The sequence below is a fragment of the Callospermophilus lateralis genome, chromosome 5 (assembly GCF_048772815.1).
Source record: "Callospermophilus lateralis isolate mCalLat2 chromosome 5, mCalLat2.hap1, whole genome shotgun sequence".
Taxonomy (NCBI): Eukaryota; Metazoa; Chordata; class Mammalia; order Rodentia; family Sciuridae; genus Callospermophilus; species Callospermophilus lateralis.
This window is the reverse complement of record NC_135309.1, coordinates 114,797,481-114,814,738: the sequence shown is the minus strand read 5'-3', so window position 1 is coordinate 114,814,738 and position 17,258 is coordinate 114,797,481. Positions and strand designations below refer to the sequence as shown.

General features: G+C 35.0%; 1 protein-coding gene across 4 annotated transcripts in view; it reads right to left on the bottom strand.

The window, feature by feature from the left end:
* Positions 1 to 17,258, bottom strand: part of Sgtb (small glutamine rich tetratricopeptide repeat co-chaperone beta) — a 46,439-nt gene that overhangs the window by 25,732 nt on the left and 3,449 nt on the right. For all 4 annotated transcript variants that reach the window (XM_076857227.2, XM_076857223.2, XM_076857226.2 and 1 more), the window contains exons 3-5: positions 12,199 to 12,302; positions 8,863 to 8,932; positions 6,991 to 7,090 (exon numbers count right to left, since the gene is read on the bottom strand). In XM_076857227.2, the coding sequence (XP_076713342.1) occupies positions 6,991 to 7,090; positions 8,863 to 8,932; positions 12,199 to 12,302 (274 nt within the window). The remainder of the gene's footprint in view (positions 1 to 6,990; positions 7,091 to 8,862; positions 8,933 to 12,198; positions 12,303 to 17,258) is intronic.

Below are 17,258 nucleotides of genomic sequence, written 5' to 3'. Positions count from 1 at the left end.
CTCCTATTGCTTTTGGTGTTGATTTGTTCTTCTTTTTGTACGGCTTTGAGATGTAATGTTAAGTCACTTATTGAATTTTTCTTCTTTTAAGGAATGAACTCCATGCAATGAACTTTCCTCTCAGAACTGCTTTCATATTATCCCAGAGATTTCGATATGTTGTATCTGTGTTCTATCAGACCTTAAACTATACTACAGAGCAACAGTAACAAAACCAGCATGGTATTGGCACCAAAACAGACTGGTATACCAATGGTACAGACTAGAGGACACAGAGACTAACACACAAAACTACAATTATCTTATATTAGACAAAGGTGCCAAGAACATGCATTGGAGAAAAGATAGCCTCTTCAACAAATGGTGCTGAGAAAACTGGAAATCCATATGCAACAAAATGAAATTAAACCCCTATCTCTCACCAGGCACAAAACTGAACTCAAAATGGATCAAGGACTTAGGAATACAACCAGAGACCCTGCGTCTAATAGAAGAAAAAGTAGGCCCTAATCTTCATCATGTGGGATTAGGCCCCAACTTCCTTAATAAGACTCCTGTGGCACAAGAATTAAAATCAAGAATCAATAAATGAGATGGACTCAAACTAAAAAGTTTCCTCTCAGCAAAAGAAACAATCTGTGAAGTGAATAAAGAACCTACATCTTGGGAACAAATCTTTACCTCTCACATCAGATAGAGCACTAATCACTAGAGTATATAAAGAATTCAAAAAGCTAAACACCAAAAAAACAAATAACCCAATCAATAAATAGGCCAAGGACCTGAAGAGACACTTCTCAGAAGATAATGAACAATCAATCAACAAACACATGAAAAAATGTTCATCATCACTAGCAATTAAAGAAATGCAAATCAAAACCACTCTAAGATTTCATCTCACTTCAGTCAGAATGGCAGCTATTATGAAGACAAACAACAATAAGTGTTGGTGAGGATGTGGGGGAAAACGTATGGAAAGCAGTATGGAGATTTCTTGGAAAATTGGGACTGGAACCACCATTTGACCCAGCTATCCCTCTCCTTGGTCTATACTCAAAGGACTTTAAAAAACAGCATACTAGGGGCTGGGGATGTGGCTCAAGCGGTAGCGCGCTCGCCTGGCATGCGTGCAGCCCAGGTTTGATCCTCAGCACCACATACAAACAAAGATGTTGTGTCTGCCAAAAACTGAAAAATAAATACTGAAATTCTCTCTCTCTCTCTCTCTTTAAAAAAAAAAACAAAAAAACAAAAAAACAGCATACTACAGGGACACAGCTACATCAACGTTTATAGCAGTACAATTCATAATAGCTCAACTGTGGAACCAATCTAGATGCCCTTCAATAGATGAATAGATTTAAAAAATGTGGCACATATACACAATGGAATATTACTCAGCAATAAAAGAGAATAAAATCATGACATTTGCAGGTAAATGGATGGAGTTAGAGAAGATAAAGTCAGCCAATCCCAAAAAACCAAATGCCAAATGTTTTCTCTGATATAAGGAGGTGGCTTCATAGTGGGGTAGGGAGAGGGAGCATGGGAGGAATAGATGAACTCTAGATAGGGCAGAGGAGTGGGAGGGAAAGGAAGGGGGTATGGGGTAAGAAATGATGGTGGAATGTGATGGACATTATTATCCAAAGTACATGTATGAAGACACAAATTGGTGTGAATATACTTTGTATACAACCAGAGATATGAAAAATTGTGCTCTAATGTGTAATAAGAAATATAATGCATTCCGCTGTCATATATAAATTAAAAAACTGATTTTAAAAAAAAATAAGATTTCCAGTTTGACCAACTACATTCCTGATGGATCCAGTCCTTACATAGATAACTTTAATTTTTTGACAAAGCAAAAACAGAAACACACTGGGATACCAAGTAACCCTAAGTAGAAAAATGGCTAAGCAAACTGTGATATATTGAAACAACAAAATACTACCAAGCAATAAAAAAGAACAAACTACACACAATGACATGGCTGAGTCACAAAAACACGCTTAACAACAACAACAAATTTTTATGTAGCTGGGCAGTGGCACCTGCTTGTAATCCCAGCAACTTGGGATGCTGAAGCAGGAGGAGCTCGAGTTCAAGGCCAGCTTGGGCAATTCATTGAGGTCCTGTCTCAAAATAAAAAAAAAAAAAAAAAAAAAAAAAAAGGACTGGAGGTACAGCTCAGTGGTAAAGTTTCCCTGGGCTCAACCCTCAGTTCAAAAAAAATTATATAGAAAAGTATGATAATTTCTTTCCTATGAAATTCTAGAGGAGACAAATCCAATCTATGGTAGGGCGGGGAAATAGCACCAATGATCATCCCTGGTGAGCATTATAAGCAACTGACTGTGAATGGGCATAAAGAACTTCCTGGACATCTGATGGTGATTTTCAATATCTTGAAGATGTGCTTAAGTTACACAGGTGATTTATTTGTCAAAACTGAAAGTACATTAAAATTTATATATTTTGTTGTATACACATTTTACCTCATAAGAAAAAAAAGTAAACAAAATACTGAACTCTAATCAATGATATGTATGCTATGTATTTAGGATAGAAGTGTACTGATCACTGAAATTTGCTTTGAAATGTGTTAAAAATAAGACAGGGGCTAGGGATATATCTCAGTTGGTAGAGCACTTGCCTTGCATGCATAAGGCCCTGGGTTCAATCCCTAGCACCACAAAAAAAAAAAAAAAAAGCAGGAATAACGAATGAATAGAGGTACATATAGATGGGTCAATATGTGATAAAGCAAATATATAAAAACACTAATGGGCCAGGCATGGTGGCATATGCCTGTAATCCCTGTGGCTCGTGAGGCTGAGACAGGAGAATCATGAGTTCAAAGCCAGCCTCAGCAATGGTGAGGCTCTAAGCAACTCAGTGAGCCTCTATCTCTAAATAAAATATAAAATAGGGCTGAGTATGTGGCTCAGTGGTCAAGTGCCTCTGAGTTCAATCCCCAGTACCCACCCCCCAAAAAAATACTAATGGCAAAATCTTGGTGTGGTATAATTATTTGCAATAAAATTCCTTCAACCTTGAAAATTTTCACAATAAAATATGTGATATTAAAAAAAGAAAAGAAAATGACATTGGATTAATTTGGAACAAGTTCTATCAGATGAACATCGTTTCCTTTTTATCTTAATAGTATTAGTAGTAGACTGGTAATCAGAGAAAGACGACTGAGAATATATTTGGAACCTGATATATTTGGTTCTCTCTTCACATTATGATCAAAGCAGAAAAATAGGCTACAAAAATAATAATGATAAGTTATTACTTTAATCCAACATTCTTTGCTTGTTTCTTTCTTAGTACTTTACAAAAATTAAATTTTGATCTCCACAACAGCCCAATGAGGTAAATTCTATTATTGTCCATATTTTACAGATAGGGAATGTAAGGCATAGATCATTAGGTAATTTGCCAAAAATCACAAAAATCACTTGAGCCAGAAATTAAAATCCAAAAAATCAGGGTTCACTTTCTGCTCTGAACCACTTCCCTATGATTGCTCCATTAGTTGACTTGTAACTGACAATAATGTGAGAGATGGTATTTTTCTCAAGTTTTTGGATGTCATGAAACTGGGAACAACAGCAAATATATTACTTTACAGATTCATTATCCAAAAAGATGAAGGGACAGATAGAGGCCGCAACAAGATAATAATTCTATAGGGGTAGAATATAACATCCTGCGTTTGAGTCCAAGCAACCAACTCTACCTCTAATGACAACACTAGTACATATTTGGTAAGAACTTGTCAAATGAATTGTGATTAAATGATAAGCTAGGGAGAACAAAAGGAAATATGAATTTAGGAAATCCTACAGGATATCCTACAACGTCCTAAAAGATAATTATGTTATATAAAAGCTGGTTAAATGAGAGCTCTACCAGACAAATGTCATGCAAAATTAGCCTCTGGGAACTACCTAACAGACACAAATGAACTGGGACAAGTTTGCAGAGAAGGTATGGGACTTAGGTCTGTACTACCTAAAACACAATGAAAGAAATTTTGAACATTTAACATGGAAAAAAAGAACTTCAATGAACATGGTAGCAAACTTTCAAAGGTAAAGTACTGTCATGAGAAAGAAGGAACATATTTACTCTGTAATTGATCTTAAGAATTAAATAAAGCCAATTGATACAAGTTGCAGAAAAACAAATCCTGTATCAAAATAAGGCAGACTTTTCTAACAAATACACCCACAAAAAAAAAAAAAAAAAAAAAAAAAAAATTGGGAAAGTGTGGGCTCTCTTAGAGGGGTGTGACTACCCTAAATATGTCAATAAAACTCAATGAAAGGTTAGACCACATTAACTTTTATCCCTTTCAAATCTATGAAACTACTGTAAAATAAATGGTAGTTTTTATAAGGCTGTCATAGGAAGTTTTAAATGAGTTTAAAACAGTCATACTTGTCACCAAAATAGACTTGAGATGACAAAATTTAAATGTAAAGAAAAATTAGAAAATAGAAGTCATTTGTCAAGTCTATAAATGTGGAGAGCTTGAAGCCTAAAAGCTCTGGAAAAAAATTCAAAGAAAAGAATTCTGACTACATAAATATTTTAAACTTTTAAATACAAAGAATTAGATGCAAATTTAAGCTTTGAAACTAGTAGAAAAACTTTATCTTTAATCTACAGCAATATACAAGCCATAAGTTAGAGGTGACTACTTAAATTTAAATTAATTTAAATTGATTTTAAATTAAGTTAAACATTAAAAATTTACTTCCTCAATTGCACTAGTCATAATTCAAGTCTTAACAGTTCACTTTTGGCTAGCAGCTACTGTGCTGGGTAGTGCAAATATGGAACATTACCATCACTGCAGAAAGTTCTCTGGAAATTCTGTTTAGATTAAACAGAATAATTAATAATAATTTAATGCAGGGAAGTCATTACATAAGGTAATAGAAGAGTTGAGAGGCCAAATGGAATGTTATAGCAATCCAAAGATTAGCAAGAGCAGGAATCCATTATCATCCCTAAGACAGAAGCACAAAGTGCAGAATCCAAAACCAAAGGTCACCTGGATGAAGCAGGGACCACAGCAGGTGTTTTGGGTGAAAGGAGGAGACAAGGATGAGAAAAAACCCCTGCTGAATACCACCATGATATAAAAATAGGAGGGGGAGAAATATTCAGACTTCTCTCTTCCTTCTACCCTCCAATCTCTTGCTAGCTCTTCATATGGTTGAACACAGAGGACACAAAAACCCTTGGAAATACAGCCTATGGGGGCCTGATCCCTCTTACATGTACAGAACGAAGAAAGAGAAATAATCTGAGGTCAACAGGGTAAGGCCTGGTACAGGTACATGCCTCACCATGTCCTCGGGTGACAGGAGGGACAGAGAATTCCCTTTTATAAGGGCATTAATCCCATTCATAAGAGCTCATACTTAAAATCCAATTGCCTCCAAAGGTCTCACCTCCAAACACACCACATGGGGTTTAGGGTCTGACATGAATTTGTCACATTCAGTGTACATACAGTAAAAATTTTAAAAATTAGGAGAAAAAAATCCACAAATAACCAACATTTGAAAAACATCCAACCTCAAAGTAATTAAGTATAATTAAGTATAAATTAGGATAATGGGTATGGAAATAAAATATTATACTAAGGGCTGGGGTTGTGGTTCAGTGGTAGAACGCTTGCCTCACACATGTGAGGCACTGGGTTTAATCTTAGCACCACATAAAAAAAATAGGTAAACAAAATAAAGTTATTGTGTCCATGTATAACTAAAAAATATTTTTTAAAATATTGTATTAATAATAATTAATAATTTGAGGACATGGTGCTGATAAAGAACATGGCAAAAATAGATATACACTCCTAGGGGAGGAAATTTTCAAAATATTTTCAAAGAAATCAAAACAATTTTGCATTTTGAATTAAATTTTAAATATTTATATTATTAGACCAACTAAATGTATTTCTAGGGATAAATTCAAAGTTCATAAAATCTGAATCATGAAAAAGAATTCTAGAAACATGAATGTTCATTGCAGCTTTATATAATATTAAAAAAATAAAAACAACCTTAATGTCTGCCAGTAAATCAAAAATTAAGTAAATTAAGGTGTAGCTACCCACTATTCAAAAATAACACAGAACACTTATTTGCCAGCCATAATGACAAGTGCTAAAGATATATTAAAAAAAAAGACCAAAAAGTAGCAATAAAGTGATTTTTTAACCATAGTATTTATGAAGGATTTCAACAAAATTAGGACACATTTATGGTATGTCCTGTAAACAAGCTCAATCTAAAATTGAATGCAGGTGGGAGGGAAAAGGAGAGAGAAGGGAAATTGCAGGGAAATGGAAGGAGACCCTCATGGTTATACAAAATTACATACAAGAGGAAGTGAGGGGAAAGGGAAAAAAAAAACAAGGGGGAGAAATGAATCACAGTAGATGGGGTAGAGAGAGAAGATGGGAGGGGAGGGGAGGGGATGGGGGATAGTAGAGGATAGGAAAGGCAGCAGAATACAACAGACACTAGTATAGCAATATGTAAAACAGTGGATGTGTAACCGATGTGATGCTGCAATCTGTATATGGGGTAAAAATGGGAGTTCATAACCCACTTGAATCAAAGTGTAAAATATGATATGTCAAGAACTATGTAATGTTTTGAACAACCAACAATAAAAATTTAAAAATATAAAATAAAATAAAAATTAAAAAATAAAATTAAAAAAATAATAATAAAATAAAATAAAATTGAATGCACTTATGTAAAATGAAATATGCCAAAAGTTCATTAAAAGTGATTGCATTTGAGTGGTAAGTTTATGAGTTTATTTTCATCTCCTTTATATTGTTTATATTGTTTGAACTTCCAACATTCTCTAAATAAATCAATTTTGCAGTTTTCCCTCACAGTTATTAATCTAAACACTTGTAAACCTGCCACAATAGAGCCAACTTACCTGTTACAATAATAAACTGCATTATTGGGATCCAATTCTATTGCCTGTGTGTAACAATCTACTGCAGCAGCATAATTCTCTTCTTTCATGTGGTTATTGCCTAAAATAAAATAATTGATATGGACAGTAATTACAGTACATAATAAAAAATACAAAGTCTAACAGATACATTTAATGCATAGAAACTACAAGAATATAAAGGTCAGCTACACACTTTTTCAGTCACACCAGAGACACTGTATTCCTTAGTTTCAGTGGGATCGAATCATTTTAACAATGTGGCATCTTAGAAATTAATGTTTGAATACTTTATAAAATCCAGGCTTCTATGAGTTAATGCAACCATCATGATTATCTCATGGTGAAAATGAATCTCTTCTCACCTTATCTTCTTCTCTCTGTTCCCTTTTAGAGCTGCCTTGCTGGTTCCTCTCTAATAGCCATCTCATTCTGGGCCTGATCTTCTACCCCTGCCTGTCAACACACTGCTGAGCAGCCAAGCTCTAATGCTGATGTGGATAAGCTGGTGAAACTAATCGTACTAATATGTTATTAGCAGATAATATTTTTATGTGCTATTCCTTCCAGAGATATAATCTTACTAAAAGGAGATTTTAGGAGATTAATTTCTAGAAAGATAGAATTTCAGATATGATAGCTACTCTACAGAGAGCTGATTTTCAGGAAGGGCAGATACATCTGGCAATAACAGCTAATTTAACAACTGGTCAGCAAAATATGTAAGAGAGTATCTTTATATTCTGTTAAGTGAGGGGTGGGGGAAGTATCCTGTGTATTTATAAGAACCAATGTTCAAAATTGAAAATATTACAATAGTTGGGATTAGGAAGAACAATTCCCAGCTCAGAGGCCTCTATGACTGCTTCCAGCTTTCTGTAAACCAGAACTTCTCCTATCAATCAGCCTTTTTCTTTAGTTTGGGGGCTGGGGTACCAGGGATTGAACTCAGGGGCACTCAACCACTAAGCCACATCCCTACCCCATTTTTTGTATTTTATTTATAGACAGGGTGTCACTGAGTTGCTTAACACCTCACTGTTGCTGAGGCTGGCTTTGAACTCGAGATCCTCCTGTCTCAGCCTCCCACGCTACTAGAATTGCCGGCATGTACCACCATGCCCAGCAAGGTTTTTTCTTAATAGATCATTAGATATTTAATAGAGGTGGTAGGATGGGAACTTGCAGAGAATAAGAAGGAAGATTAAAGGAAAGGCAGGTAGATATAAGCATCCAAAATCATACAAAAGGAATCGTCAATAAATATAAAGATATATTGGATATACTGTTTCTTTTAAGAGTGATAAAGACATGATGGAAAAATTGAACACAGATCTTCAAAATCATTTATTAATTAAAATTTAAAAAATGCTTCAATCGTCAGCTATTAGAAAATTCTGTAATGTACAAATCAAATGTACTAATTACTTAATAATTCAAGCGCCATATACATGCATTAACAAATTTCAAAGAACTCAAGAATACTAAATATATGAAAGTTAAAATAATTCTAAAAATTATTTTCCTCTTTTTGATTTAATATAGAGAAATATAAGATCCTAGGGTTCAAGTAGCAAATGCAGTTACAAGTGAACAGCCCTTAAATTTGTTCTGGAAGTTTTACAAGATCTCTGATTCTTTTCATACAAGCCATACCTATACTGCCCACATGCCATTTTGTATTTCCAGGCTTCACATCTGTCACATTCATTTCTGCTTCATAAATGCCGTGTAGATAATTCAGTCTTGGCAGTGTAAACTAGAATCTCATCAACTCACAGTTACTTTCTCCACAGTATACAAATTGTTTATTTATTATTTACTAAATAAACAATTTCTGTATGAAATACTTACCTTCATCTTTTAATTGGTCAGCTTTTCCCACATCTTCAGGCACTGAGTTTGAGAGGGGTAGAATGTCATTCTGAAATTATATAAAAAAAATCAATGTACTTCTCTTTAGTCATCCCAGAGTATTATAAGTAATCTAATAATAAAATACCCACATTTTAGTAATTCTCCTGTAATTCCATTTCATGAACTCTAACATCAAAATAAAAGCATTAATATAAAAACTAGGGAAAATTCCTTTCAAATACTTTTATTAGAATTATGAGCCAAGAGCAGTGGTACATTCCTGTACTCCCACCAGCTCGGGAGGCTGAGACGAGAGGATTGTGAGTTCAAAGCCAGCCTCAGAAACTTAGTGAGTCCCTAAGCACCTCAGTGAGACCCTGTCTCTAAATAAAATACAAAAAAAGGATGAGGATGTAGCTCAGTGGTTAAGTGCCCCTGAGTTTAATCCCTGGTACCAAAAAAGAAAAAAGAATATGAATCTGTTGAGTTTTTCTAAATGATAAAACAACTATAAATCAAATTTTTAAAATTCTGCTTTCCCTATACCTAATAATCTCACCACTTCATGAGCAAGAAATTCAATTTGTACATAAAGAATGAGAATAGAAATATAATCACAGGATTATTTATAGTAGTGAAACTTTTGAAGCAAAGTGGTCAATATCCTACCAAAGAGATATACCAAGTCAAAAATCAGTTTACCAAAAAAGGAAAACAGCATTTAAGATACAAACATTATCTGTGTACATGCTCATTCATGCATGTATACACATGCACGTATTAAAAGCAAAGACTAGAAAGATGTATAACAAAAGGTTCACAGTAGTAATAAAGATAAAACTTTCAGTCTATCTTTCCATCTTGTCTAAATTTTTAAAACTACAAGCATCTATTAATTCCATAAGTTAAAAACAGCATAAAATTTTTGTTTCGCACCTACTATCATCTTCAAATTTCTTTTGCATTAATAAGGTTCAAACTGTAGGTGCTTATTAAAAACAAAATCCAGAAATCTCTTCAGTAGTACTGGGAACACAAAATTTTTTTTTCATTTTTGAAAGACTTTTTAAAATTGCATTATTTTCAAACATGACTCTAAAGTTCAAAATAAATCTATAATTTTCAAAAAGGCATAATATGGAGTTACTATAACTATTTACTACATTTAAAATATACCTACTATTACCTTTGTTTTTAGACTAAAATATCAATGAAACTGATAGCTCTAACACTGGAAATATACTTTGCAAAATTACTGACAAAGAATATAATCTTGTCCTTATGTTTTAAAAAAATTTTCTTTATTAATCAGTTTTCCAAAGCATAAAATATTGGAAAAATAGCACAGAAACAAAATGGAAACATTTTATAAGTGAAGATCACTATTTAAAACTAGTTAAAAGACACACTAATGGTATTTGCTTTTAGGGTTCCTTCCATTTAAAATCTCCCACAAGTCTAGGCAGTTTGTAAATTTTTCTAAAAAGTGAATGTTTGGGGTTTAAAAAAGGCATTTTTTAAAATTTTAATCTATTCTGTCTTCCAGATGCTTCTCAACAATTTTAGTAAAATTACCATAGTTTCACAATTTATAATTCTCATATTCATTGAATGAACCTGAGAAGCACATGATGTGGGGGCAAATGTCACATATTTTAAGTAAAGGTAATGAATTTACTTAGGATATGTATAAATTTTATGGTGGTGGGGGGCTGGTGGAACAGAAAAGCAATATCCTAAAATTAAAATGACAGAACATTCAAGTACACTTTGGTGAGACAAATAATTTCTTTAATTATATCAGTGATGGTGCTGCTTCAGCTAAGTTTTAAACTTTTTCTGCAATGCCCTGTTAACAAATACAGAATAAAGTCACAGCTATAAAATAGGACTCCTAAAAGGTGCTAATATCACATTATTGCTGCAGAGAGACTAAGGAGCTAGTTGGATTTTTTAAGTGTTATTATATTTTTTATACCTTTATTTTATTTGTTTATATTAATGTGGCGCTGAGGATCAAACCCAGTACCTCATGCATGCTAGGCAAGAGCTCTACCACACAACCCCAGCCCCAGGAGTTAGTTTTAATAAATATGTTTTTAAAATATTATATAACAAATTTCTCATGATAAAATGCAATCTGAGAGAGAGAGCAAAAGAGAAAAAGAGCTTTATTCAAACAGAATGTAAAAGTCAATTGGAGCTTTGGGAAAGGTTAAAAAAAGAAGTTCAGATTTCTTCAGCATGAAGTCAATGGTGACAGTAGCTAAAGTGTGAGCAAATTCAAGTGCTGTCTCAAGCATAGGCCTCAGGCACCTGGGAATAAAAGAGGTCTACTTCAGTCACAGTCACATCCAAGTCACTGACACAGGGTTCCCTCAGGAGGCCAGAGCCCAGATAATAAAGAACCTTAACCAAAGGGAAAAAAAAAGGGAGTTCCCTGTGAGGAACACAGAGACATGCCACCATCTCCTCACATCATGTCATATAAATAAAATTCATCTGTTGGATGAATAAATCTATGACTGCAATACTCTTTTGCCAAGTATAAAAGGAGGATATAGCTTACTGTCAAATTAACATCTTCACTGCAATTCTAAGAACTCCTCTTCCCAACAAATGCTAGAAACAGAGCCTGGAAAATCTAGCTAAATGTGATACTGTCAGAAGTGTCTGTTCCAAGCTAAACCTATACGACTGGTGTTAGCCTCACTCCTGAATTCTTCATTATGTACTAGAAAGAGTTAGAAAAATAGGAGGAGTTCACAAGGCACTGAAATAGAATGAAAAACAACATAGGAGGTCACTCTGAGGCCCTATACTCTCTAACCTGAAATTTTTCAAACAATGCTATGGCCTATGTTTCCTGAAAATTTGGACATTTCAGACATCAAACTTGGGTTTCAGTCTCAGTTTTGCACAGTGACCCTGAACCTTTCTCTGTTTATTATAGATTCCATCAATGATCAAATTTAGTGAAATTTGCTTTAGAAATGATGATTTAATTTCAGATTAATCTATTTCTGCATAGTTGCTTTTCAGACCTTGAAACTTTTAATTTATAGTCCATGTTTTAGGGGAATGTCAGTTCAGATATCAGAAATCTAAAAATACTCATACTGTAAAGGATTTTTAAAAGTCAGTCAAGATATATCATTAAGTAAAAGAAGAGGATGAGAATAGCTACTAATATAAAAAAATCTAAACCATATTAAATCTGTTAAAACTATCAGTTCGATACTTATAGACCTGGCCCCTCATTGATAAACAATCCAACATCAAATTATAGTCACACTTACATCAGTTACTAATGAGAAAACAATGACAACATACCTTACAGAAGGAATTTGTGAACATTTCTGTCAAAGGCTGTGAAACTGCTAGATGTGTATCTTCTGAGCTGATCTTAAAAACTGTCTCCAAGCACTGAATTGCAACTTGAAACAAATTTTAATAGTGAAAAAAATTAGCAACTTAAAGAAAGAAATGATGATAGCACTGCACTCTGTGGTAATCAGTATTTATGATCACAGAATATACAGAAAACTAATTGGTTCGGCTGCATACAAATTTCTGTTTATAGACCAGCTATTGAGGGGAACAAAACTTGATTTCTTATGTCTCACTAAAAGATAGACGTTATCTAGAATATAATTTCTGAATATACATATTACCTCAAATCTTGTTGAAGGCTATAGGAAAAAAGAGCAAGTCAGCAACAAGTAGCTCTCCACTACTAATATCTAATTAACCATTGTGTCTTAATGCCTTGAACAAAAAAATGATCAGTTTTTAAAATACAAGAAATAGAATTATCAATCTGATTTAAAATTGTAAAAGAAATAGTCCCTGACACATAATAATTAAATATTAATCCTAGTATATGTACATGAAGTTAAGTCAGTTTTAAAAATCCATTCATACATGCAAATTTACCAAGTGACTACTATGTGTAAGATGTTATTCTAAGGTGGTAGGAAAACTTAACAGAAGTAAACTTAACAGAAAAAAAATCACTATCCCCATGATGAATGGTTAATAGAAGTAGGGGATAAACACATTAAGTAAAATGTACAGCCTGTTGAATGGTAGCAGGTGCCTCATTTATTTTTGGCATAGGACAAGAGAATTCATTGGAACACACTAGGTGCTAAGACATGGTGAGAGATGATGTTAGAAAAGCAAAAGAATTTGGTGCATTCACAATAAGGAAGCTAATTTAGCAAAAAACAAATGAGAAACAGTAAATGAACAATACATCACAGAAGTCCAAATTATATAGATCCTTTAAACAATGACTAAGTAACATGAGGAGTCATTGCAACATTGCAAAATTTTAAGTACAGAAATGATCAAATCTGACATATTCTTTTTTTTTTTTTTTTTTAAGAGGCGGGGCATGTACCAGGGATTGAACTTTGAACTCAGGGGCACTTAACCACTGAACCACATCCCTAGCCCTTTTTATTTTTTATCTGAGAGGGTTTCTAAACTAGCTTGCTTTGAACCTCACTAATTTGCTGAGGCTGGCTTTGAACTTGCAATACTCTTGCCTCAGCCTCCTGAGCCACTGGGATTAGAGGCATGTTTTAGTCTCTTTCTCACTATTGTAACTAAAAGATCTGTCCAGAACAATTTTAGGGAAGAAAAAGCTATTCAGGGGCTAACAGTTTCAGAGGTCTCAGTCCATAGACAGCATTCCTTGGGGTTCGAGAGGCAGGACATCATGGCAGAAGAGTGTGGAAGAGTGAACCAGCTCACATGATGATCAAGCAGCAGAGAGAGAGAAACTCTACTCTCCAGATACAAAATATAGACCCCACAGCCACGCCCTCAACCCACACCCCACCTGCCCCCAGTTACCACTCAGATAATTCCATCAGGGAATAATTCACTGATTTAGTTAAGGCTGTAACCCAATCATTTATCATCCAAACCTTCTTGCATTGTCTCACATGGTCTTTTGGGGGATACCTCCTATCCAAACCACAACAAGGTGTGCACCATCATGCCCAGCAAATCTGATTTAGTCTTAAAAGATCACTGGTAGTTGTGTTTAAATATTCTAAGAAGCAAGAATAGAAGAAGGCAGACAAACAAGGGGTGATCATAATACAACAGGCAAAAAAGACTTCATTCTAACTAGGGGTGACATCAGTGGAGATGGTAAGAAGTGGACAGAATTTAGACATATTTTGAATGGATAGCCAACAAGACTTATTGATTATTAGATAAGTGTATAAGGAAGAGAAATGTACAGAATAGCACCCAATTTTTGGCCTGAGCAAAGGAAAAACTGTAGCTGCCATCACTGAAATAGGGAAGTTGTGAATAGAACAGATTTTAGGTGGGAGGATCCATTTTGGCAAAGTCAACTTTAAGAAGTCTATTAGACTTATAAGTGGAGATATCTAGTAGAGCAGTTGGATATAAAAATTTGGGGTTCAGAAGAAAGGTCTGGATTAAAGGTACAAGTTTGAGACATTTCAGCATATAAATTCAGGATATTTCAGGCCAATGAGCTAATAATATCACTGAAGAAATGAGTGTAAATAATGAAAAGAAAATCAAGTAGGAAGAGAATCAGGAAAGGAAAAGATAAACAATAAGACAGACAAGATATTATGCACTATCCTGGAAGTTAAGGGAACAAAGTATTTGTGGCAAGGGAGAAGAGAGTGATCATCATCCTTATTAATGTCAGCAAGCAAATCAGATAATGACAGAACTGCCCACGGAACCAAACAACATAAAAATCATTAATGACCTTGATGACAGCAGTGTGGAAAGAAAGAAGTAAAGGCCTACCTGGAGTGGGCTTCAGAAAGAACAGAAGAATTAGAGAAAGCTGGTACAGACAACTCTCTCAAATGGTTTTGTTGCAAAGGGAGATAAAACTAGGCAACTATTTTAGGGGGGGCAGTATGACAAGAATATCTGTTGTTTGTTTTACCTTTTCTTTTTTTTTTTTTTTTTTTTTTTTTTGGTACTGAGGATTAAACAACTGAGGAGCACTTGTCCACTGAGCCACATCCCCAGCCCTATTTTGTATTTTATTTAGAGACAGGATCTCACTGAGTTGCTTAGCGCCTCACTTTTGCTGAGGCTGGCTTTGAACTACAATCCTTCTTTCTCAGCCTCTCTGCCACTGGGATTAAATGCATGTGCCATTGCGTTGGCTTGTTTTTATTGTTTAAAGAAAAAATAATAATGGTAAATTTATGTTCTGATAAAAATGAGAGTAAAAAGTGAGAACTTGAGGTTATAAAACAAAGATGGTAGCATAACTACAGTGATGTGCTGGATTGATTGAGATAGGATGGGATCTAACATGGCAGTAGAGGGGTTATACTGAGAAAGGAACATGGATGGTCCATCTAGGTTATAGTTGGTCAGACAGGCAAGTACTAAGAATATGTGGGGCTCCCTTTTTCCTCTCTCTGTCTCTGTGTCTCTCTGCTTCCTGGCTGCCATGAGCATATCACACCCTTCTATCATGATGTTCTACCTTACCTCAGGTCCTAAAGCAATGGAGCTAGCCAACCATAAACTGAAATCTCTGAAACCCTGAATCAAAATAAACCTTTGCTCCCCTAAGTTGTTTTTCTGTGGTATTTGTCACAACAATGAAAAGCTAACTAATACAAGTGGATGCAAAGAATTTGGGGGATAGGGATTCTAGAAGGCATGAGCTAGAAAGACTGACAGATGTGAAAGTGAAGTGTTTAAGATAGAGATTATGAAAGGAATGCAATTTTTGGAAATAGTAAGATTTAGGGATTTTCAGGATTTATTTATCTAAAAGTAGCCAGGTACAGCGGAACACACTCATTATCCTCAGGAGGCTGGGACAGGAGGATAGATTTAGGGAAGGGTTTCTCGATCTCATACTGACATTTTAGAACAGATAATTCCTGATTCACAGGGGCTGTCCCAGGCTTTATAGTGTTTACTACCATCCATGGTCTCTAATAGTATATGCCAGTAATATCAGGCCCTGAGGTTGTGATAACAAAAAATGCCTTCAGACTTTGCAAAATCACTCAAGTTCAGAACCACTGGCTTGGATTATAACTACGTGGTTGAGATCACTGAAGAAGAAAAAGTTAAGAACTGAGAATTGAGGGAACTGAAAGAATCATGTATGAATCTAGCATAATTGCCAAGAGTTCAGACAGCAGTAGTGCTTGAGAGAGTGACAAGGAATAGGAACCACAACAGTTAAAAAGGAAGCAGATGGCTGGATGAAGTGGTGCATACCTGTAATCCTAGCAGCTTGAGAGGCTGAGACAGGAGAATCGCAAGTTCAAAGCCAGCCTCAGCAACTTAGCAAGACTCTAAGCAATGAAACCCTGTCTCTAAATAAAATACAAAAAAGGGCTGGGGATGTGGCTCAGTGGTTAAGTGCACAGAGTTCAATCCCTAGTATCAAAAACAAAAAACAAGCAAACAAAAAGGAGAAAGCAGATGGAGCTGAACACAATGGAGTGTGCCTGTAGTCTCAGCTAAAGGTCAAGGCAGGAAGATCACTTGGGCCAGTTGTCTGACACCAGCCTGGGCAATACACCAAGACCTCATTTCAAATAATAAATAAAAATAGCCAGGTACAGTGGTACACATCTGTAATCTTCAGGAAGCTGAGGCAGGAGGATAGCAAGTTCAAAGCCAGCCTCAGCAACTTAGCAAGGCCCTAAGCAACTCAGAAAGACCCTGTCTCAAAATAAAAATAAGCAGGGCTGGGATGTGGTTAAGCACCCCAGGGTTCAATCCCTGGTACCAAAAATAAAAATAAAAATAAAAATGAAGCAGATATCAGTAGATGACAACAATTAAGAGCAGTGCCTGACAATCTAATCAGACAAAGCTGATGATATCACCAGTTTCTCAATAGTGGTAAAGTTGGCACTAGAATGGAGCCTCCTTTCCTAGGGATTTTTTAAATGTCTAGAAGGTGGGCAGACACCTTCACATGATTTTGTGTTCAATTAAATTAGACTCACAGTCAAAAATAGGGGTCAGTCACAAACAATTGGCACTATTTCTGACTGCCATATATAACAAACAGCTGAAGGCACATATTTTTGGCTGAATACCAGTCTAAAAATAGGAATGTAACATCTTGGTTTTTAAAATACTTTCAGTTTTCTTTCCAGCCCTTAAAAATATTATACTGCCTTTGATTAGAAAAACATCATCTTTTACTAAATGATTGCATTTACCTATTTGCTATAGAGTAAACATAACAACATTTTCCTTAGATAACCAATCACCTTTCCCTTCATACAGTCTAGCCATGAAGGAGAACAAAAAGACCTTAATATTACATGGACTGATTTGCAGTGTTCTCCAACTGTGCATCACCTGCTCCTCTCACTGCCACCTGGAAAGACATC